This window comes from Lipophrys pholis (genome assembly GCF_963383615.2).
Source record: "Lipophrys pholis genome assembly, chromosome: 16".
NCBI classification, from domain to species: domain Eukaryota; kingdom Metazoa; phylum Chordata; class Actinopteri; order Blenniiformes; family Blenniidae; genus Lipophrys; species Lipophrys pholis.
Genome location: NC_137634.1, coordinates 8,346,683 through 8,369,486, shown reverse-complemented (window position 1 = coordinate 8,369,486; position 22,804 = coordinate 8,346,683). Strand labels below are relative to the sequence as shown.

The following is a 22,804-nucleotide window of genomic DNA, read 5'->3' as shown; positions in this document are numbered from 1 at the left end:
CATTTTATTTAATCTCTTCTCCACATCCTGGTGCTTTTAAAGTTCCCTCAGATTGACTCAAACAAGTCATTTTGAGGTGTTCTGCAGCAGCATGCAGAGCAGGTTGGCCACGGTTTGAGCAACGTGATATGAAGGTGTTCAGTGGGCGTTAGGAGTGAAAAAGCATATCGACATGTCAAAGTGTCGTCTCCTGCAGGGACACTGGGCTTCCTTCAACAGGACCGCCATGCAATGTAGTAGTTCTCTGTTGTTGTATTTTGCAAATATGAGACAGCAACTGAGAATAAAAGAGCGTATCGCGTCACAACAAAGCAGAATAAGAAGTGAAATACACACAATGTGAGAAATTCCTCCAAAGATTTGCTAACGGTTGCCTTGCCTGGTAAGGCACAGCGGCACGGTGGGGAGGCGGGGCGAGCGAACCCGAGAGTAATCACCACCTTTCACCTCGCTTGCAGCACCGTGCACTGTCATTACTCTGCGCGCCGCGCAAAACCGATGCGCCGCGAGGTCAACGAGGGTACAAATGTTCAGCACTATAATTAACAGACTACAGGTAGTTAATGCCGGGGCGGATACAAAGAAATGCAGTGCGGCATTCGAAATAGCTGACATTTAATATTTATCCAATAATGTGTTCTTGTGTAGAAGCACCATTCCAGCGCCGGCACTTCCACTTCGAACACAGTCAGGCTCACACGAGAGTCTGGGTCTTCTGTAGTGCAAAGACCCAAGACATATTGATTGAAGAGTTTTAGAAAAAATATCTTGGATTTGCTTTATATCATACACACACAAAACTATTTGCATGGAAACCTGAAGATTCCGCTGTAACCTGCATCGTGAGGCTTCTGAAATACGGAGGCTGTTAAAAAGGGTCACGTCCTGCGAGCCCCCACAATACCATACTAGTAGAATGGGTACTTTTTGATCCTTTTTTATAGCCAATACATTTATTATTTTCAGCGAGAAAGTACTATACACTTTGATTCATAATAATATTGTATTTTATACTTTAACAGTAAAGTGTAAAAAAATTACATTATGATAAACTGAAGTTTATATAGATATATTATACAGCTAAATTTAATCAAATACAAATGCAAGTAACTGCAGTTAAAAAGTAAGATACTTTGAGTAGTCTTTTAGAAGAGTACTTGGTGTAATGGTCCTAGTGTTGATCTGAGCTGCTTTTAGGAGTGTTTTCTTTTTCTTTTTTTTTTCCCTCAGAGGGCAGCGAGATTAGAGATTTGAATGTTTGTGTTTGTTCTGTAGATATCACCAGAACAAGTACAATGAGCACATTTAGGGAAATACTTGTGACCGAGTAAAAGGCTTTTCAGTTCGTTCTAGCGACTGACTGACTGACCCAGAAATGTGATTCTAACGTTCCTGTTTCTGGTGTTTGCGCGTTCTAAAAGCCGACTTTGAGCTTTAACGAGCATTTCAAGGCCGCAGTGAGTGATCTGTTTTCCCTGCAGGTTTATAACAAGCAAAGGGAGGGCTGGCAAGAACCTGAATGTTCAACAACCACCAAACTGCGATCGGAGCACATTGCTTCTGCTGCAATGAGGGTGCGATGTTCCTTCCTTTAATATATCCTGATTATACAATGGAACGTGAGTCACTTTTCATGGAGCCCCGTGTTCCTCCTCTCCATCTGTCTAGCCAGCTCCTCTGATCGCGGGCGAAACTGCGCTGCGTCTCACAAGGGCCTGGAAAAGACGCCAATACAAACAGCAAAACCCCCCCCCCGGCACAGTTTCATTCAGTCGGTGTGAAAAATGGGACGAGGATCCCCACTCGGGTGCACGACCAAGTCACCTGAACCTGTGGCAAAAAAACGTGACCCCCCGCTTGTGGGATTCTACTTGGAAAGTGCAGTCAACTGCTTTGCGGCGATGGGACGAGACCAGCACTGGAGTTTCCTGGACTATTGTCGTAGCCGCTTTGTGGATTCAGCTCTGCTGATATTAACAGCACAGATTTGACGGTGACGTGCCAGCACGACACCGCGCTGCTTTCAGCGCCTCTTTGCCTTCAAAATCAAGTCCTCAAGCTGCAACAGAGAGAGACCACTGTCGAGGGAGACTTTCACCGAGACTTGCTCGTCGTTTAGGGGGAAAAAAATGCACAGTCGAAAGTAGTTATCAAACGTAAAACTGAGGAAATGTTAGAAAATGTGATGGTGTGTTGATATAATGTTTTTTTTTTAAAACTTTTATACATGTAGCACAATGGCTGATCTAGGCGAGTGAATATCACTGCATATTAACACAAGTTACAGTGTCTTTGGACAAACACTTCTGCATATCTAATGAAAACATTTCAGGGCCTCACCATTTGTCCCCCCCCCCCCCCCCCCCCCCTGTGTTCTCTCTTTGTGCTGCAGTTCTTTCCAAGACTTCATTTTCCTCCTAAGTGATATTTAAAAGAAGAAAGAAAAAAAAAAAAAAGCCTGACCTCTGCTGAAAACACTGCACATTATGCAACAAATCCCAAACACTTTGATGCATCAAAAAAAAAAAAAAAAAGAAATTAAAAGAGAAAGAAAAAAGTGGAGCAATAAGAAAAGATCAGGTTGTAAACGGCTCACGGACACGTCTCGCATAGCTCAGGACAGCGTGATCCCTCCCCGGCCTCATGGTCACTTAAGCCGTTTAAACTGTTGTACAATTGGACAGCCAAGACACTACACAGCGTGGAGCTCACGGCTCCAGATTAAATTAGAAGGCGGACAATCTGATTCCATCTTCTTTGCTGGCCAGGATTGCCAGGAGGCATCGCTTCAGGTCTCGGGAGGTCGAGCCTCGACGGGGACGTCTGACACTCCTGCGGCCTTTGGCTGCTTCCGGTTTGAGTATTGGAGCTGCGGGGCAGATGATCCCTGCTCTCTGTAGATAAACGCTCTTGATTCCCGTCTGGACCTTTTTTTGTATTTTTCAGATAAACACAATAAACATGCATGAGGAATAAATAGCGTACGCATATACTAATACCAGGACCTTTCCTTCAATAATCCGGTGTCAGTCGCGTCCACAGGTCAAACACATGCTCTGTTGTCAATGTGTGTGTCTTTCTCTTTGAATTGTGATAAAAGATCTCCTCTGAAAATGATCTTTTTATTTTTTAAACTTCCTTTTTTATTGATGCATTTGACTTTTCTCATAAATGGGGAGTCCCACTATGTCCTTGGTAAAAGGTCTATGTGATATTGCGATGAGGTGCATGTTGTAAATATCTGAAATCTATCACATCTCATCAGTAATGATGCCGAGTGTGAAAATGTAATTGCAATTGTAGAAAAATTCGTGAAATGATGCAGAGAGAATTGATTTCCTTTTAAAGCAATCAGTAAAGCTGCAAATTAAATAAGAAAAAAAAAAATCTTTTTGGAGTAATATGCAGTAAAAACAAAAGGGAGATAAATGAACAATATGTGATTCAGGAAATGCCCCACCTATAAAATCAGCAAGTCATCGAGGTGAGTTGAGTAAGGTCAACATTCAGAACAGAGTGACAACACCACCCAGTCTGGAGCAATTCAATAGGAAACTGGGTGTTTGACGGTTTGTAAGGAACGCACCATTAACTCAAGTAGATATGAGCATCTTGGTCCTGACCAGTCTTCACAGCCTCATTCAGAGGTAAAAACCTGCGTCTCTGGCAGTAAGACATAAGTAACATTTACCACCCAGTGACATCGCTGCGCCGTTCACTGTTTGCCTTGCCTTCAGCCAAAACCGTTGTCTTAACGATGACTGTTTCACTAAAGCGCCTGTTTACTGAAGGAGGAGCAGAGCGTCGATCTTGAACCGACTCAGCTCACCTGACAGCGAGAAGAAAGAGACACAACTGTACATAACACGGACATCTGCAGCCCTCATGAGGAATTCCTGTTCCTAAATAAACAGCAGCATCCCTTCAGAAGGGCTTTCTGCACCGACGTCACTCATATCAGCTGTTTTGTTGCTACTTCTGCGTCATTTGTGTCATTTCTTTATCATTAAAGTCACTGTGTGTTTTTAAGAAGACATGATCTTTTAAAACCTGTGCAGGAGACACATATTTCTCTGCTTCTCCTTTTTGGGCTTTTTAAAATAATGAATATGAGAAATGTACCCCCAAAAATACATATATAAAATTGGACCAAGCAGGAGAAGGTAAATCCATATAAAACTTTCAGGGAACTGAGGAAACAGGAGACAAGAAGCAAACCAGTGGTGAGCTGTAACAATCAAATATGCGGAGAGAACACCATCTGCTGGACAAGTGCAGGCACCATCACGTCTCGTTCAACCTTCAGTGCAATCCTAGTATGGAGAGGTGAGAGCAAAACCCATTTAAAGCTCATTCCTTGCTCAATAACCTAAAATAAGTTGTGTAGCGACAGATGAACATATGTTGAGCTCAAGTCTTTTTATGAGAAGTCACAATGCTTACGGTTCAGCAATGTTCTCCAGAAGCACGATGTCCGGGGGGGGGGGGGGGGGGGGGGTCGACCCGTACAGACGATGCTCATGATCACAACTGCAGGAACAGCAGCAGCTGCCCTCGGGGCTCAGTAGCTTGATTAACAGTGCAGGGCAGGAGTGAAGGGTGAGGGCACATCACCAGTGAGTGAGATCACAGAGGACTGAGTGGACCTATTCACAGTGAGCACGAGACGACAGCTGCTCTGGATCCAGAGACGCATAGATCATTTCAAAGAACACACTTTGTCTTTGGTCTTTTTTTTTTTTTTAATTTCTATTTTTCGTAACGGTATAGACTACGGGCTTTCTGCCTCTACGAGGAAGAAGAAAGGCTGTAGACGTTTATCTGAGCCTTGATTTGCTAAGAAACGTCCGGTGAATATACCCACTGTCACCGACCAACAGCTAAATATTCTATAAAGTGATATCTACTGCAATATTCTTGACCAAAAATACAATTACATTAGTTCAAATGTGTTTGAATGACAGACTGAAGGACACAGATTCTCACTGGTTAAGAGGGATTAACTCAGTAATTGAAATAACTATATAAATATGAGATATTGGCAAAGTTTCAAAGATTAAATGGTTTTTTTCTTGGTACAGGAAAGTATGTGAACCCTTTGGCGCGTCCATGTTTTTTTGTTTTTTTTTGCTCCTATTGGCTATAAAATGTAATTGAACACGAATGTGCTTCACTATTATATTTCTTACTCCTGTAAGTATGAAGAAATAACGCGTTTAAAGAAATCCACCTACTCGAGTTTGCAGTTGCATAGCTTTAAATATAGCTATACATAAACCTACAAACTGGTAAGGGCTGCACGGCTGCGTGTAGTGGCGAGTAAGAAGACTGCAGTTTGATGCCCGTCTGGATAGTCTGCATGTTCTTTCCCTCGTCCCACAGTCTAAACCGGACGTGTCAAACACAGTTAAGTCGTTGGGCCAAAACACAGCCCACTTTTAATTTGAGTGGGTCAGGCCCTGTAAAGTAGTGCTAGAATAACCTTTAAATTTAAACTTTAAAGCTTTTATTCTTTGCTGTGGCGCAGAGTATAGGTGATGAAAATATCTATATGACAAAAAAACTAAAATGACGACAATCTGAACATAAAGCCAGTTTAAACGTCGAAAAAACCCCAAAAAACACTTCTCTGCTGTTGCATCGGGCATGTTTTTACAAACTCGCCCCGAGAGGGCGTCCTCGAGGCTTAACGCTCGCTCGCATTTTCGCAAATGAGTGCTGCGTCGTGTCAAGTCAGTTACTCCTGCAAACCTCCCTCAACTCAGACGTGAACAAAACTGAGCTCAAGTTGCAGATCTGCCTTGAAGTCGTGCATGCAGGTTTTGACGGCCGTCGTCCCGACACTGAACAATACTTCATACATAACCACATTTGATAGTTTTCTTTTATTTAGACAACCCAAATAAAAGGCACATAACATTGCGCATGTTTATGTAATAATTTGACAAACGTACATTTAAAAAAAATGTAGGAATGTTTTGACCTTTCTGCTAATCAGAAAGCCTAGCCTCTCATATATACAAAATTATCAATGTTAATGTTCTAATACAAAAGATTTATAAAAAAGGTTATCTTATCTTTCACATCTATCGTGACTACCATATCCTTGGAACTAAAATAGTTTTGTACAAAGATATACATTCAACTGCTCTCACAAGGGATCTGGAATTTCCAATTAAACAGTTTTCCTTAAAAATAAAGAGATGTTCAATTCCACAAGAAAGATTCAGTTCATCACATTATTGTTTCAAATTTGGCAATCAGGCTATTATAGTGTATCTACTTAAATGCATAAAAACAAAAAAATAAAATCTACACTAGTATTCTGTTTAAAATGAAACTCAAGAGGAAAATAAAAGACAAACATGCATATTGCATTTTTTCAGTATTAAAACTGAATCAACTCAAAAAGAGCTGCAACACTGCTGAGATAACATGGCATTCATTAAAAAATAGTTAATGTTCAACAGCTACAGTGTTCGGGGTCATGCAACGTCAATCTTGTCCCATTTTTCTTCTTTCTTTTTTTCTCAAATCGATGGACAACAAGCTTGCATTTTTAAATTCAAACTCATCCAGGAGGTCAGCCACGCACGTACACAGACTGCGACCAACAGGACTGGACTTCAAAAGGAGTATTTAAAAAAAAAAAAAAAAGAAAAAAAAAAAGTACAGCATTTATTTCATTATACAGTAAAAGATCACTTTAAAATGGACGGCTATTTAGAATCAATATGCCCTCGGACCTTCAGCTCCTGCATGTCCACTCGAGTCCTCACGTGTTGGGACGCCCGTATCAACAGAGAGTCCAAGAAGAAACATCAGGGAGTCGGGACTCCGGGTGGTGGTGTTTTCTTTTTCTTTCTTATACTAAATATCAATTTAAAAAGAACCAAGTTCATGACTAATGCGCTTTTCAGTGTTTCCTGAGTGAAGGGTCCTTAATATCATCTTGGGGCTTCAACAGGTAAATGATTTAAAAAAAAAAATAAAACCAACACAGTGTACAGAAGAGTCAGCCAAACCTATTTTAGCCACCGGTATGACGACAGTAACAGCCTAGGGGAAGGAAAAAAAAAACAAAAACAAAAACGAACAAACAAAAAAAAAAGAAACCCAAGGCCGAGCTTTCAACTTCAGCCACTAGGTGGCCTCCAAGCGTTAGCCCGCCTACTATTAAAAAAAAAAAAAAAAAAAACACTTCCAATTTGATCTTTGATAATACTGCTGTTTGCCTGCATGTAGGATATGCAATCAGTGCAAGACTCGTTCCAATCTGACTTTCGGAAAAAACTACAGAACAGGCAAATGAAAACAGAACGTCTCCACACAAATAGAAAAAGTACAAATATTCATAGTCAAGAGGACAGGGTCGCCATGATCCACTTGAATGACAAAAGGCAAAAAGAAAAAGAAAAATGCTGATGAGAAAATACATTACTATGTCAACTGTACAAGTTAGTCACTGTACCTCAAGAGCATACCTACTATCTGAGAGGAAAAACAAAAACAAAGAAACGCTATAGCATTGTGAAAAAATATTCTTCCATGCAAGTGGAAGCTGCTGTCCCTTTTACTAGACTCATTTCCTATAACATTAAATAGTGATTAGCAGGCTATAGTAAAAAAACAAACAAAAAAACAAACAAAAAAAAAAACAAAAAAACAAAGTAACACCCAGAGGCTTTGGGAGAGAACTTGTAAAACATCAGAAACAGCAATTTGAGTTATTGCGTCAGTCCATTTCACATCTCCCTTTTACAAAAGCACAGGTGTGTTTCTCCTATGGAGGAATCGTCCCCTCTCCTTTGACATGATACAAATCACAGTTTCATCATTCTAACCGACTACACTACGTCTTACCACTGTCCTGGCCTCAAGGTAAATCCTACTCAAAGTCTACTCGGCCGCTCTGCGTCACGTCAGTCACTTCACCGCTAGCTGGGACGCAACTTCCGACTTGGGGAAACTCCTACTGGCCACGCTGCTCGTGTAAATACTCACTCCAGGGCCTGGTGAAGTGAAGAGGGAGGGGGAGGGGGGGGGGGAGGGAGGGAGAGAGGAGGATGAGGAAGAGCCAGGCTTGAGGTGCAAATATAAAGACAGGAGTCTCTTGCTTCACTTCATTTTCCCTTTCTTTCTGGCCAGTTCAACCCTGCCTCTCCTTTTGTTTGTCTCCTCTTTGCTTTTTACCAGGGTGGGGAAGAAGGCAAGACTTGGGACAGAAAAGGCATGCTGTCCACGGGCCTCATGGCGATGTTGAGCGGACCGGCAATATTCATGGGCATGGGGGTCGTTATTGCCACCGGGTGGGCGATATTCATGGGCGCCGTGGCGGGGATGTTGACGGAGGCGATGTTGATGGGCCCGGTGATGGTGACCGGGTGCTGGAGGCTGACCGGAGACGTGATGTTCACCGTGTTGGTGCTAATGTTCATCTGTGCGGCTATGGTGACGGGGTTGTTGTTGGGGTTGACCCGGTTCATCCCCGAGGTGATGGGAGCAGAAATGGTCACTGGGGTGGCTGAGGCAGAGTTGTGCACTTCATTACCTTCAGGGAGAAAGGAGAGGGTTTTGGTTTTTTTAAAATTGTGGTTTCAGACGCGACAAAAAAATTACTAGGAAACACAAACTACGTGAGTGAAGCAGGTAACACACTTCTAAAATCACTTGCATTACACTTTAACTTGCAGTAGGACTACAAAACCTGTAAATAGTTAAACCAGGAAAGATGCATAAAATGTGATTAAGCCGATGATAACGACTATCACCAGGATAAAACGATGAAAAATGGACACAAATGTTATATAGCAGTAATTTTGAGAACATCTCTTGTGATTATCTGCATTGTTGAGGTATTTGTTGTAAACTAACTACACACACAGAGTAAGTTTAAACAGTCATGATTAAAACCTACAATTCTTTCTTGTTGTATAAGGTGTTAAGTGTTTTCATGCATTCATTTTGCATATTTTTGACATATCTAGGAAAAAATAAAATAAAAATCCAGATCAAATTTCATCAGATCCAGTTTATTCTTCAAAAGTTAAACCATATCACATTGTGTTGTTTATAAAAAAATATGTAACATCTGGTCATATTAACAAACAGGTAATACAAACATGTCCAAAGTCCAGCCCAGGGGCAAAGCACAGCACCAGATCAGTGGGTGACCATGTGCTGAAAAAGACCTCGCAAAGACAAAGTACTGTATATGGCCACCGTCTGGAGTTATGTACACCCATGGGAAATGTTTACACAGTAAAATATGTGGACAAAAGTGCAACACGCTTCCTTTGAAAAATATCTCTGGTCAGAGACCATAGATACTCTTCGCTGCGGCGTGTAGGCAGGTGATCGTGGTCATCCTCATCCTCCTCTGCAGCACTGCTGGCATTCACTGATGCACCTGTTGAAAACAACGTAAACATTTTCACACTGGGACCAAGTCAAGGGGCTGTTTTTTTAAGGTCAGTCATCATGAGAATTTAATGTAATATAGGATAACCATTTAACATGTGTAAGACTGATGTATTACCACTTATAGCTGCTTAGCATCTAGCAGGGATAATGTGAGCTATTAGAACACTGAAGTTAAAGCTCATGTCTTAATCTCTCATAATTACAAAAGTGTCCAATCACAATGGGAATCTTACAAATTCATTGCATTGAGTTAAACCCATTAAGTATCTTTACAAATGTATTGATAAGTTAACAAACCAACAGCAACATCAACAAGGTTGCCTACCTGAATCCGACTTCTCCACCAGAGCGTCGTAGCCGAGCCGTTTCATCCGTCGGCTCACCGTCCACCAAACCAACGCAAAGCAAGCGAGCTACGCAGCGCCGATCAACGCGAAATAAGAAACCTGCCGTGGTTGCTTTGTAGTGTTAGCTGTAAACGACGCTCAACCTCCATGAGCAGGGACGATGTTTACCAACGGTGTTTAAAACACTCCAGGTAGAAAACAAGTTTCTGAACTTGTGTTCAGAGGAGGCTGCAGATTAGATGGTGACGATGAAATCAAGAAATTACAAAAAAAAAAAAAACCAACGGTGCTACTGCTCAGAAAAGTAACAGACCCAGGAAAACTTGATTATTTGGTTTAGAAGCTTTTCCTCTTTAAAATTATCTCCATTTTCTCTGCACTCTTGTCAATGTGACCATGAATCTTCGGCGAGTGGAAAATCTCTTGCGCGCCGCCTTCTGCTTGTTCTTAACTGCTCAAAACTAAAATCCAGACGCACGCGGCTCCTGTATGTGAGAGACCGCTGGCAACTTTAATCGACGCAGGACAGCAGCATATTATCGTGGAATGACTTCGGTTTCAGTGTGACTATATTCTTCCCGCTTCCTGGAAACGTTACGGACCTTTGTTACAGGAGTTAAAGTTGGTCTGTCCGTGAGTCTTCAGGTGACTGGTGATGTAGGCGGCGCTCAGCATCTTCCCACAGATGCTACAGGTGACTTTGCCTTCGTGTCGGATCATGTGGGAACGGAGTCTGTCTTTGGTGGCGAAAGCAGAGGTACAGGCCTGTGGGCGCACGGCGGAGAGGGGTCAAAGGTCAGCAGAGCACCAAAAGAGTATTCCAGATGATTAGACGAGGAGTAACGAGGAAAATCGGGGAGCCGATAAGTGACGAAACTTACCGTTACTTGACATTTAAAGGGCCTTTCTGAGGAATGCACATGCTTAACATGGCAGCTCAAGTGGTCTGGCCTAGAAAAGAAAGAACAAAACAAAAGATTTAATCTTAGGATGGTGATGTCCCATGGGTCACACAGCACATTACAGAGTCTTCCTTTTCTTCGTGAGAACCGATAGACATGAGGTAATTCAAAAATAATCCCATGGCATTAATCATCGCTGGAATATAAATATGGCTTTGACTCGTTACAGATAATCACCCTGCTTAAAAAGTTGTCGAGAAACTTGTGAATGTTTGTCAAAATTGACCGACACCTAAAGTAGAATCATGCACGAGTACACAAGTTGAACGGACGTGCTCTGTTTGCTTTGATAATGAGGGGATGGGCCCAAAAATCCCTAAAATTTCAGTCAATGGCAGTTAATTCTCCACGATCGACCGTGCGTGAATTAGTTTGACCTACTTCCAAACACGCACCACAATGAAAACCGAGGCGTTTTCGTTTGAGATTTTCCACTTGACACTCAAATAAACTGACAATTTGCTTATTATTACGGGCCTGTTTGTTCCTCGGGAGCGTCGTCACGAAGCACAGAAATCTCAAGATGGTGACGAGAATTCCCTGGAGTTCGGAAAAATCCCTCACTAAAATTGCACATTTGTCTCTGAGGATTAGCTGTGGAGTCTGCGAGTGTCAACTTAAAACCTATAAATCAGTGTCAATACTGAATTATCAGACTTGTCATGACACAACACAGCTGTGAGTGAAGCTATTTAACTGTGGTTTTAAAAAAAAAGAAAAGAAAAAGAAATTCCCTTAACAGAACTTCACATTCGACAGAAAGCTTGATAACTTGTTACAACACATGCACCTAAAATACATTAAAATTAATGCGGAAACTATAAAACCTCAGATGACAATTTCAGCCTTTATACAATAGCTGCTTAGAAACTTCATGTTCATTATTCTAAATTTTCATACACTCAAAACTGTTTTCCCTTTAATTTGGAACTGTGATAATGATGTCTGATGGACCGGCGACCTGGCCAGTGTACTCGGGAGTTCATTCATTGTTCGCTGGAGCTCCAGCAACCTGTGACCCGGAACGGGACAAAACGATATAGTAAGTAAGATAGATAATTATGGCTTCACAGGATAAATTTACTGAGAACAAAACGGAACTGGTTCTAAATCAAAAGTCCACACAACAAACTTCTATGAATTATAGATTGCTCAAGGAAAAAAGTGAAGTAACAAAACAAAACATGGATGAAAAGACACCCTCTTTCTTTGGGTAAAATGCAATTCACAGAGTTCACTGCAAAACAGCTCTTTGCCTCTTGACCTTTGCAGCGAGACTCCAGCATTCACAAATTCTTGCTGGCACTGATCCTCCTCTGTCAGCGTGTTCGTTCGACTGAAGCTGTGAGCTGAATCATGTTCCAGGGCTGGAATGGAGTGAGTAAGTTCTCTGGCTCCGGGAGCTGCACCGCAACCGGAAAGTTTCATGCTGTGGGATTTTTCCTTTTTTTGATATTACAAATGAGAAGAGTCAAGTAGAATCTTCTCAGTGGTGCCATGAACCGGAATTAAGTCTTTTTTACCCCCTCCTCTCTGTTCTTTTCTGTCCCGGTGACGAGGATGGCAGACTCCAGACAGAGCCTGCCTACAGATCTGGCTGAGTGGCAGTGACTCAGTGCCCTGTTATTCAGTCCCCATTCTCACTTTCCAGTATGCTGATGAATCCCGACCCCACGTCACTGTGTTGGAGGCATGCCTGAAACTGCCCTACACAGCGCGGTACTAATGTTACAGCTTGGCCAGCGTGCACCGCCGATGTTTCTGCTGAACCTGTGTGGCAACGCAGGCCTCCTACGCTCTGATCAATATTCTCAGATGAACGCGGGCTGGTTCTCAAGCAAAGTGTAACAAACACTCTGGGCTTGTTAATGAGGGTTGAAACGTGGAGCCACCGTTACTTTCTTAAAGAAAACACTTATTTATTCCTTATTAAACGTGTTGACCTAAACATTACAGCATGGCTCAGTGAACTCCCAGGGTAAAAGGGACTGTGACATGCTGGCGGGAAGTGCAAAGTGACAAGTGACGCCTCCCCCTCCCTGGGTGCTCCGATGCTGCTCTCCCATGTGCGACTGTTTAAACATGTGGTTGAAATGGCGAAGGGGTCATTACAAGTACGAATCTAGACTGCATACCACAATATAAAATAGAAATCCAGCCACCAGGAAGCTACACAGAAGGCAGGAGGATGTGTTGGAAACTTAAACATCTCGGACTGAATCATTTGCATACAGGTGGTTTCTTTACAAGTAGCGGCGCTCTGTGCTTGTTTCTGTAACCCTCTTTGTATTCACCATCAAAGACACACCAACTGCAAACATTTAGATCATATTTATAGTTGAGTGAGGATCTTTTTTTAACACTTGAAACACAGTAAAAGTATTTTTTTCCCCCCTGCTGAGTAGACAATCCTAAAAAGCCTGCTTGTTAAAAATTGTTTGTCATTGTGTTATTTTTAAATGTGCAAGCAGACAAGTCAGGACTTTTCACTGTGACCCTGGAATGCAGCCACCAGAGGGTGAAATTACTTTCTGTCTCCCCTCCCAGAAGAATAAATTAAATCTCAGACGCATACTTCCTGTTTACAATAGCCTCGTTACTTGTTGTTACTTGTTGATTTGAGAGTGTGCAAATAAACTGCAACAGTTGTAAAAACAGTTTTCGCCTGTGGCTGTTTTCTCACAAATTCCGTGATTTGCTGCTAGTCACTGTGTGTTGCCTCTGTTGCTGATGAGCCCATTGTCTACCCAACGCCTCCCCCAGACACACACAGAAGCCACTTATTATAGGACCTGCACACACGTCGGACTGATTGTGTAAATATACTGTTTGGCTGTTCCGCCTGACCACAATTCTAGAAATCGGACATTTTAACACCTGATCCTACTGGTAACACTTGAGGATGAAGGGAAAAGCCAGATGCAGTAGAGAAGACGGAGATGCACAAAGCGTGGAGGGGGGGGGGCGTTTTGAAGCTATAACAGCACCCAGTGTATGATACAGAGTATATGCCCCCCTTTAAGGGTTCACAAGCTTCGGTATCTGTGCTTAAGACACATACCAAACAAACCAGTGGACGTACAGCGGTCAGCACGAGATGCCCGCCCAGCCCCCGTCTGGTGGGCACTTGTAGTTGTGTCAGTGGGCAGCACTGGGCCCGTCTCCAGAGGCACGTTTATCAACTTAATTGGATAACAGCAATGAGTAAAAATGTGGAAGACATACTTTGATGCTCCTCGTTTGCGAGCTGTTCTGTATTTAACAGCTGCAACAAGTGAAAAAAACATTTGTCAGAGGAATTTTCTCTCCATAACACCACCTCTTTTTCTTTTTTTTACCCCAGACATCGCTGTCTGACTACATTATTATAAACTTCAAATGGTTGGAACTTTTCTCACCCACAGACACCTGAACATCTGTGCTTGTTGTCCAACCAACCAAAGGCTTTTGACTGTGTTTTCCTTTGCAAAGTGCTACATGGTTTTTCACTTGTGGATCAGATATAATGTGGTTTGACAGAAAGCTTTGCTTTTCCCCAAATACTGTATGAAACCATGATGTTTGTTGTTCAAGCTTCGGGACTGCGCATACTCAGTTTGAACACACTTGTGAGAACTTGGCGACAAGTTCTTCGTCTTGTTATTCACTCCAATCACAGCACAGGCAGAGCCAGCGAGATGATAAGGCCGGCGTCAAATTACAAGGCCACATGGAGGGACGCTCAGAACTGTTGGAAGGGGATGTGTAACGCAACAAAGAGAGGTTTGAAAGACACACATGCTAAAATTGAATGTGTTATATATGAGAAATGGTTAAGGGAAGACTGTATAAAGGGTCAGGGTGATGTAAAAAATTTGTTCTGGTGCCATTCCGATTAAAAAAAAAGAAAGGAAAAAGGCACAAGCCATTACTGGACGCACTTTTGGTGTAGTGATTAGTAATTTAGACTCACTGGGAGAACATTCCCGGCTATGAGGTGCTTTCTGAGCAGTCAACTTGTTCTTCCTGTGTGTTCTTTTTGGGCACTAGTTTTCCTCCCACAATCTAAAGACACACACTTTAGCTGAATCTGTGCCTCCAAAATGACTGTATTCCTGAGTGTGTGTGGTTGTCCGTCTCTGTGTTTCTGCCTTATTATGAACTGGCGACTTGGCCAGGATTTGTCCCAGCCTTTCGCAGTGATCAGTTATATAAGCACGGTAAAGGATGGATAGTTTCATGTCCTAATCGGAAAACTTCAAAAAAACAACTTCACACTTACCTTGAAAAGCCTTTCCCACATACAGAGCATACATAGGGCTTGTGTACTCCCCCGTCATGAGAGCGAACGTGGTAGGTCATTCGGTCCTTTCTCTTAAAGCGTTGCTGGCAGATGGGGCACTCGAAGGGCTTCTCGTCTGAGTGGGAGAGCTTGTGGCGATTCAGGTGGTAGACGTCACGAAAGGCTTTGCCGCACATCTCGCACCCGTGGTTCTTCTTGACGGGCTTGGCAGGCTTCTTGGGCACGTTTTGCTGCGGCACGTTACCCATCGCGGAGGACGTCATGATACTCGTGCCGGAGGAAACGGAGGTGGTGGCTGTGGAGAGCATGTTCGCTACCGTGGAGATGTAGGAAGGGTTGCCGTTGTTCTCTCTCGGCATAGTGGAGATCATAGGTACCATGGTGGGGGCGGTTTGGGCCGTCTTCTTCGGACGCGACACCATCTTGATACCGGTGTGGCTGGACTCATGACGGCGCAGGTGGTAGCTGTCGCGGAAGGCCTTGTTGCAGTAGCCGCATACAAAAGGTGTTTTGCCTTTGTGCTCCTTCTTAATCACAGGCACTGGTGGCCGCTGACCTCCTCCACCTCCCACATTGTCTTTGAGGTGATCGGCAACGCCGGGAGGTGGCTTCTGGTCTATTTGGATGGGCAAGACAGGCTTCTGGTCGACTTGTTCATTTCCTGCATTGAGGAGTGGTAGCAGGCTATTCTGGGCCACCTGGTGCTGGTGGTGGAGGGCTTCATTGGCCTGCTGAGAAATCAAACAAACACATACATTTTTGGTCAGCCCAGATTAGTCCCAAACAGTTTGTGGTTATTAAAAAAAAAAAAAAAAAAAAGGTTTATAAAAAGTTCAATGAGATAAAACTGTTACAGGACACCATCAATGTTTCTGACAGCTGTAGTATCACTGAAAGGAGTAGGGAATATTTTTACATCATGGGAAAAAAGAAAAGGATTAAGGGAATCTTGCAATACAAAACAGGTTTGTCATTAATGACGCTGATGCAGCATGCGGCTAATTCAAATAAATCCAAATATACTGGATGAAAAATGATCCCATCATGACGGTGCTGATTCATCATGTGACCGCAAAGCAGGCATACCAAATTAGAGGCACAGCAGAGTCGAGTTTACTGCCAGCACGGCTCTTGGGAGAGCGGGCCTTCAAGCCCAGCTATAGAGCCGAGTTAAGAGACATGCAGAGTAAGAAGTGTGGTTCGCCAAAGGAGTCAAAGACATATACAGAGAAAATACAGGTCGCCAAACAACACAGACTGATTCCTTTTGGGTTTATGGCCTACTATATAATTTTACAGGTGTCCGGCACACCACTGCCAGCTCATGCTACAACACAAATAGGATAAAATTGCAACATGGAATCAACAGCAGCAACACCCACTTGCTAAAATAAGTTTTAGAGATAATTAGACATATTTTCAGACTGAGGTGGTCAGGGACAATGTGCATCTTGAGCCACAAGATCAGGGTCGTACAAGAAAATCCAGAGAATTAACAAAATGCTATCATAAAATCATCAACTCTACTAAACTGAACTCATAACACAATGAAGAGTGTTAATATACTTCTGACTACCATGTGGTCAGCACTTATTCAGGGCAGATATTGTTCTTCCTGTAGCTTCAACTAATTCAAACTGAAGTTCTCCAATATTGTCCATTTGTTATATAGATGCAAAGAATAGGAAAAAAAATGTAATGACTAAAGTTCGTCAACTTTGGTCAATCACGTTCAAAAAAAAGGCTAGAAGATAGTTTAAAATTTCTGTTTACATCAATATATCCTTGTTGACCCAATGCTGACCCTGCCTAATCCACTGAAAATAACGACGTAAATACACCAGCCCCAGGAACCATTCGCTATTAATTGAGCGCAGTCGTTTTAAATCACACCATGGCTCAATGGTCTCACTACCTCTGTTAAAGTTTCTTCACTTAACTCAGCTGTCATTTGTCTGCTAAAGACGTCAATTTTCCACATTTCTTCAGAAATGGTATTTGAGTTAACAGTTCTTCCGGTAAACGGACACAGTCAAGAAAACTGTGTTGTCAGCCAGCAGTAAGAAAGGGGCAAGGTGAAATACTTGACCTTTCCCTTTGAGGTTCAATCATCCATCGAAGGCCAGCCAAGAAAGAGGTTGCAAAAGAGGAGGCAGGGATTGGAAAAGAAAAATGAACCACACAATGTCCTCCTTATGTCATCTAGCCTATTGTGAAAGACACAAATCTGAGCAGTGATGCACTCGGGCCTCAGCAGGGGATCTTTGTATGCTCATCTTCATTGATTTGGCTCATCTATTCATGAGACAGGGACATTGTTTATCCACACACTACTCCGCTAAACTCGCCATCATTCCCTCATATACGGTGGAACCTGGGAACTCGTGGAGAAATGCCACCGAGCCCACCCATCTGTTTGTCTGAGCACCTGCTTACACTTGCCACCTTCCAGGATTAGTCACCATCATGCCAACGCGAGCCCGCCGCTGGCACACCGGGGGCAAGCGAGGGGTGGAGGCTTTATGTTTGGGTTTGGAGGGGGTGGGGGGGTACCAGCCGGGAAGCCTCTTTGTGAAGCTTGTGAACAGCAGACGTAGCCACTGCAGACGGCCTGGCCTCTATACAGAGGTGCAGGGCCTGTAAGCTGCTGTGCCTTCATGCAGCTCTGACCATTTTGACACAAATGCGCTCTGACAACTGGGGCTGCTCCCTCATAAATAACATCAAAATGGAGGGAGTGTCCTGATGGCTCCACGGGCCACTGTAGACTTGAATTGAGCTCACGGTCTAAGTTAGATTATGCACTGTCTTTTTTTTTTTTTTCCCCTTCATTCTTTTGTGCCACACTCTACAGCTGCTAGCTGAAACCCTCCCCCCCCTCCCTTTTCCCCTTCTTTTTAACAAAACAAGCAAAAACTATAACTGATATTTAGAAATATGAATAGGAGATAGAAAAGACAACAAAACTTTGAATATTACATAATTTTGAAAGTTTACAAGGTTATCAGTTGTTTCGGAAAATGTGTCCTCTGCTCAGTCTGCTGAGTGGACAAAGGTTCTTGTAGGAATTACTTCTGTTATATTGGTGAAAACACCATTTCCTTTATAGCCTATAAATGTATACAGATACTGCAGAGACGGAGTGCCTCTCCCGTTGATTGTGTAGGCTGCGAAAAGAGGGATTTTAGTTCCTTTGAGACTGAGTAAATGTTTTAAAGGATGATTTGATGAATTCGCTTTTTCACCTTGGTGTAGACTGCATCATCTAAGTAGATTGCCAAGCTCTCCTTTTGAGAAAAAGAAGAAAACACACACACACACAAAATCAATTAGGTTCTATTCACAAAATGACAAAAAGTGCTGTCAGAAACAAGTGATGGTGACAAACAGGTGTGTTTTGCAAGCTATGACATGTTTTCTCGGAGCACAAGGAGCTCATTTGATTCAGGGACACTATAAAACCTAAAAATAAATGCAAATAAAGAAGTACAGAGTCCACCAAACGTGAACAAAGTGTCACTTTAAATGAAATCCAGCTGATATGCAAGTCTATTCCTGGAGAATATGTTTTTTTTTCTTGGCACGGTAGCTATGTTGAGATTGCTCAGCTCATACAAGAATGACATGCCTTAGTAAACTGAGACAACTGGCAAACTGAAAAGCAGACATTCAATCTAGAGAGCACGAGAGAGAGAAACTTCTGGATCACACTAGGAACAATTTGAATGATGATCTTATTGATAAATATTTCAAATCCAGGGCCTAAACAGGATGCACAAACTTGTAAAAGGAAACAAAAACGTGAGCAAACAACTGTTAAGTTACATTTACCTCTTGGCAGCGGAGCCGCTTTAGTCACAAGCACACAGAGTGATCACAGCACCTGGTAACTGGACTTTGTAACAGCAGAGTCAAAACACTGATGCCCAAAAGCCCCAATAATTTCAAGCCATGTCATGCATTAATAATCTCATTTTGTAATAATTACTACAGTGCAGAAATGGCCCATGTTAAAGTAGATATTTTATAAATGATAGATAATTAGCTTTTTGGAGCCTTTAGCAAACATATAGTGATCATATATTAAAACAAATTAAAAACCTTCTTACTTTACAAGTCTACAGAACGGAAGCATAAATGTGATGACTGGAATAGCAATAATCACTGCAAAAAAGGTCAAAGATTGTACCGTAGGATTAAAACCCCAAAAGTTTGATTAGCAATGCTTAACTCTGTAACTATAAATGGGACTTCATTCATAATGATGCAACATCTATTGAAAACATGTTTAGTCTAAAACAAGAGAGCTTTGTTCCTGGTCAATGAACTAGTTAATCCACATCTCTGTCTTGTAATGATATCACTTGTACTTTGAGATGATGCATCTCGAGGTACTATTATTAAACATTTTCAGTGTGGTGTGCTCGCCTGTTGAACATTATCTTCTTCTAGACATTTGGGAGTTTGCCAAATGAACGCTTTGGTAAATTAAGCAGAAGATAAATGGATGCAAAGCACCTTTTATAGCGTTTACACTTATTACTCTACAGCATACAATTTTCTCTTGAGTGACGCTGGTGCAGCATCCAGATCAGGCCTGAGAGGACGTTCAGGCACACAAACATTGCAGTGAGGCTTTTCCCCCCCACTTTGGGACACCATACCATTTATTACAGCTACTTTACAGAGTTACCAGTGCATCATTGCGCCTTCAGAGACAAACTGCTCCAAACAACATGATTCATCATCACTGATGGTTAACAGATCTTTGATGGCTTGCATAGTCCATAAAAAAGGAGAAACAGTTGCACTTATGGCAATATTCAAGCTGTTTTTAACACCAGTACTGATCATTTTAAACATTGAACAAAGTGTTAACTATTCATTGAATTTACAAAGCACTATATATACATACATATATCCACACAACAAATGGCTCATCTCTTATTATATAAAGTGCCTGAATGATAGCTGTGCACTGATTTATATGAGACTGATATAGTAACAGTGTGAGGTACATAATACACACAGGGCTTCTGGCTGGATGCCAAGTGCTGCACAACGTCTGACAATGTCCATCTGCCTTTTTCATAGCAAAGAAACTGTGCTTGGAGATGTGAGTAAGCGATCATTCTCTGACAGCAGAACAAAACCTTACAAACACCACAGAAAACGTCACGTCTGCGAAATCCTGCGACATGCAACTTCACTTTGCTGCGGATTTGATCCAAGCAACCCACAAGGCACTACTCATATTCTCTAAGGAAAGGAAGGGTAATGGCCTATTAATGTCAACTTTTCATTCACTTCTTTTATTAAAGTAATCAGAAACATTTCAGTCCTTCAACACCGATCAGCATAACCTAAATTCACCATGTTTATTGGAAAATAACTAACTATCCTGGCGTGCACTGGTAATTAGTAATGCAAGAATTCCTGTTGTGCACCTGACTGTATGAAGTGGGCCTGTTATGCAGCATCAAGTATTTTATTTTTTTTTTTCATGAATGATTTTTAAACTGCAACAGAGTTCATTGAGGAAGTTCCCCCATGAGGAGTTCGTCACACCCACTGAAACATATCGGGGCACAACGACGACAATAATACACAGAAGAAGAAGAAAAAAAAAAACACGATCGCGGTAAAAACGCGGTGTCGTGAAAAACATACACGTTTTGATTGGTGGCTAAAAATGCAGCAGTGAAAAAGAAACAATCGAATTAAAACTATTGAGGCTGGGTTAAAAAAAAATAATTCGTTTTCACGTTCACGTGGGCGCATTTCTTTTTGGGCTAAGTAAGGCCAGGAAGAATAAAAGAAATCATTAATTTGAGTGAACAATAGCCTCCCATCTTACGACACGGTGAAATCCACCAAAGCGTGGCAGACATCAGTGTGATCTCCAGCCTTCACTTTCTGGGTGAAAAACGCGTTTCTAAATTGCGTAATGCCGCTGCTAATTTCAAATCTCGGTGGCTAGTGTTAGCTAATGTTGTGAGCATAGTTTGGATTCCTCACGAGCACGGTCACCGGAATAAATAGCTGCTTAATGGGCAGAGAGCGCCGCTTTTTACAAGTCTTTTAATGTTAAGTTTCCCCTTACTGCAGCCTCGCCCACATGAAGCTAAATTAGCCCGACGATGTGGAGCGCGAGCAAAGCCCCTTAAACATCGTTAGCATGCTCGGCTAGTGAACTGGCGAACCGGCTGGAGCGAGCGGAAAGTTCACCGCGGACTTGGGGATAGCCGTTAGTAAAAAAAAAAAAAAAAAAAAAAAATCTCAGTCTTTTGATTACGTGAGTGCACACTCATCCGCTGGCTAACTCGATCCAATCCGAAAAAAAAAAAACGGGAATTATCAACGGAATATTTTTTTTTTTTTTAGCCATCGTTACATCGGCGTCCCGATCAAAGCCTTCAGTCAAAGGGGGGGAAAAAACAGGTCTGTCTCAATTGTAACGGTGCAGTGGCGTTTTTTTTTTTTTTTTTTTTACTTCCAAGTGATCCCGCATGTTTTTTCTGGCTTCGGCCTGCCAAACAAACTTAAAAATAACAAACGGCGTCGAAGTAATCTGCGTCCGCGAGCTAAATATCAAGAGAAAACGAGGCTAATTTTCCCCCCAAACGGTGGTTGAGGAGATTAGATTTTTTGTTCTAGCGTCATTCCCAAAGCCTCACAGCTGGACGCCTGGATTCATATACCATTGTTTTGCTTGGTTACTTGTTCTTGCTGTTACTTTGCCTAAAAACTGGATTTATCGCTTCGCTAAGCGGCGCTGAGGCACTAATCGGTTGTTTCGCGCGGTGTTCCGGTTTCCCTCCCGAAGAGACAACTTACTTGGAAAAGAAACGTACTCCAGCTCGGCTCCATTTGCACACTTTAAATTGTGAAGGAAAGCTGGTGGAAGCCTACAACAAAGCAACCAAACATGGCAGCTGAAACAACTTCCGGTAACCTCCAGGCCGCAACCATCTCCCAGCGCATTTGGCGGGGGGTGTTACATTTACTATGCCTTCAAGAAAAGGAAATTGTATTATTCTAATTATGACTCGTAAAACAATCAAAAGTCAATAAAGGATTACGTCTTGAAATGTTTGTTGAGATTTATTCACCAGGACGGCCTTAAATCACCCGAATCCCACTGCAGGAGTAGTAAGGCGTAGCTAAATTTCTGAACACCCCTCTGAATGGTTTTTCCCTGAGGCTGTGAGGGGCATTTGTTATATTAGATTGTCGCATGTGGTGCTGCGTCTGACTGAGATTCATTAACATTTCCTTCGTATTTTTTTTAACATGAAAAAACTAAATCTATCTTCTAAATGATTTATCGGCGATACATCTTTTAGAAGAAAAAGTAGTGGTCTGATTCTGACTATTATGTGACTCACATTTCAGATTAAGTAATCGAGAGGGTATTGTCGTGCGAGGCAGGTTAATTTCATGAATGAAAACCCTTCATTTACACAAATGGCCTCCAATGCACACATATCTCACAAATGCATGTAGTTTAGTCCAAAGCAGGTGAAAACAGATGAAGTTGACGGGGTTATTACCATGGAAGTATTGTCTTAAAGGTTAATTTCATGTAGAAATTAAGGATTTGTGTGTACCTCTGCTAACCTTTTGCTTTAACGACCAGCCTCGCCCTTAGTGGGTGATAATGAAATGCTATTTCTAAAGTTGCTTGTTGGATTATTAAGAGTGTGCACTGTTAGACAACACCATATCAACAGAATTCACATGTTTACATTGTTATGCACAGGGATAATAAGCTTTCTGTTTATCCCACC

The 22,804-nt window shown here is 42.2% G+C and overlaps 1 protein-coding gene across 4 annotated transcripts; it reads right to left on the bottom strand.

The window, feature by feature from the left end:
• Window positions 1-6,665: 6,665 nt before the first annotated feature.
• Window positions 6,666-21,966, bottom strand: LOC308122140 (vascular endothelial zinc finger 1-like). Of its 4 annotated transcripts, none has more exons than XM_080483801.1 (6): window positions 21,852-21,906; window positions 18,260-18,301; window positions 14,994-15,745; window positions 10,652-10,721; window positions 10,373-10,535; window positions 6,666-8,551 (listed from the first exon to the last, which is right to left on the bottom strand). In XM_080483801.1, the coding sequence occupies exons 1-6, from the start codon at window positions 21,882-21,884 to the stop codon at window positions 8,190-8,192; spliced, it is 1,422 nt and encodes a 473-aa protein (XP_080339927.1). In that variant the 5' UTR covers window positions 21,885-21,906; the 3' UTR covers window positions 6,666-8,189. The 4 variants fall into 4 exon arrangements, with proteins under 4 accessions (XP_080339927.1, XP_080339928.1, XP_080339930.1 ...); XM_080483803.1 differs by lacking the exon at window positions 6,666-8,551 and adding an exon at window positions 9,020-9,409 and having other exon boundaries at window positions 21,852-21,916; XM_080483802.1 differs by lacking the exon at window positions 18,260-18,301 and having other exon boundaries at window positions 8,141-8,551; window positions 21,852-21,966.
• Between the last annotated feature and the right edge of the window lie 838 nt (window positions 21,967-22,804).

Bases quoted from the DNA above. Each gene is read 5' to 3' on its own strand.
- LOC308122140 (XM_080483801.1), bottom strand. From the start codon at position 21,884: ATGGAGCCGAGCTGGAGTACGTTTCTTTTCCAA. The intron at 10,722-14,993 runs GTAAGTGTGAAG...TTTCTTTTCTAG, and splicing joins TGTGGGAAAGGCTTTTCAAG to GCCAGACCACTTGAGCTGCC. The intron at 8,552-10,372 runs GTCCGTAACGTT...TTCTCCCTGAAG, and splicing joins CTTTAACTCCTGTAACAAAG to GTAATGAAGTGCACAACTCT.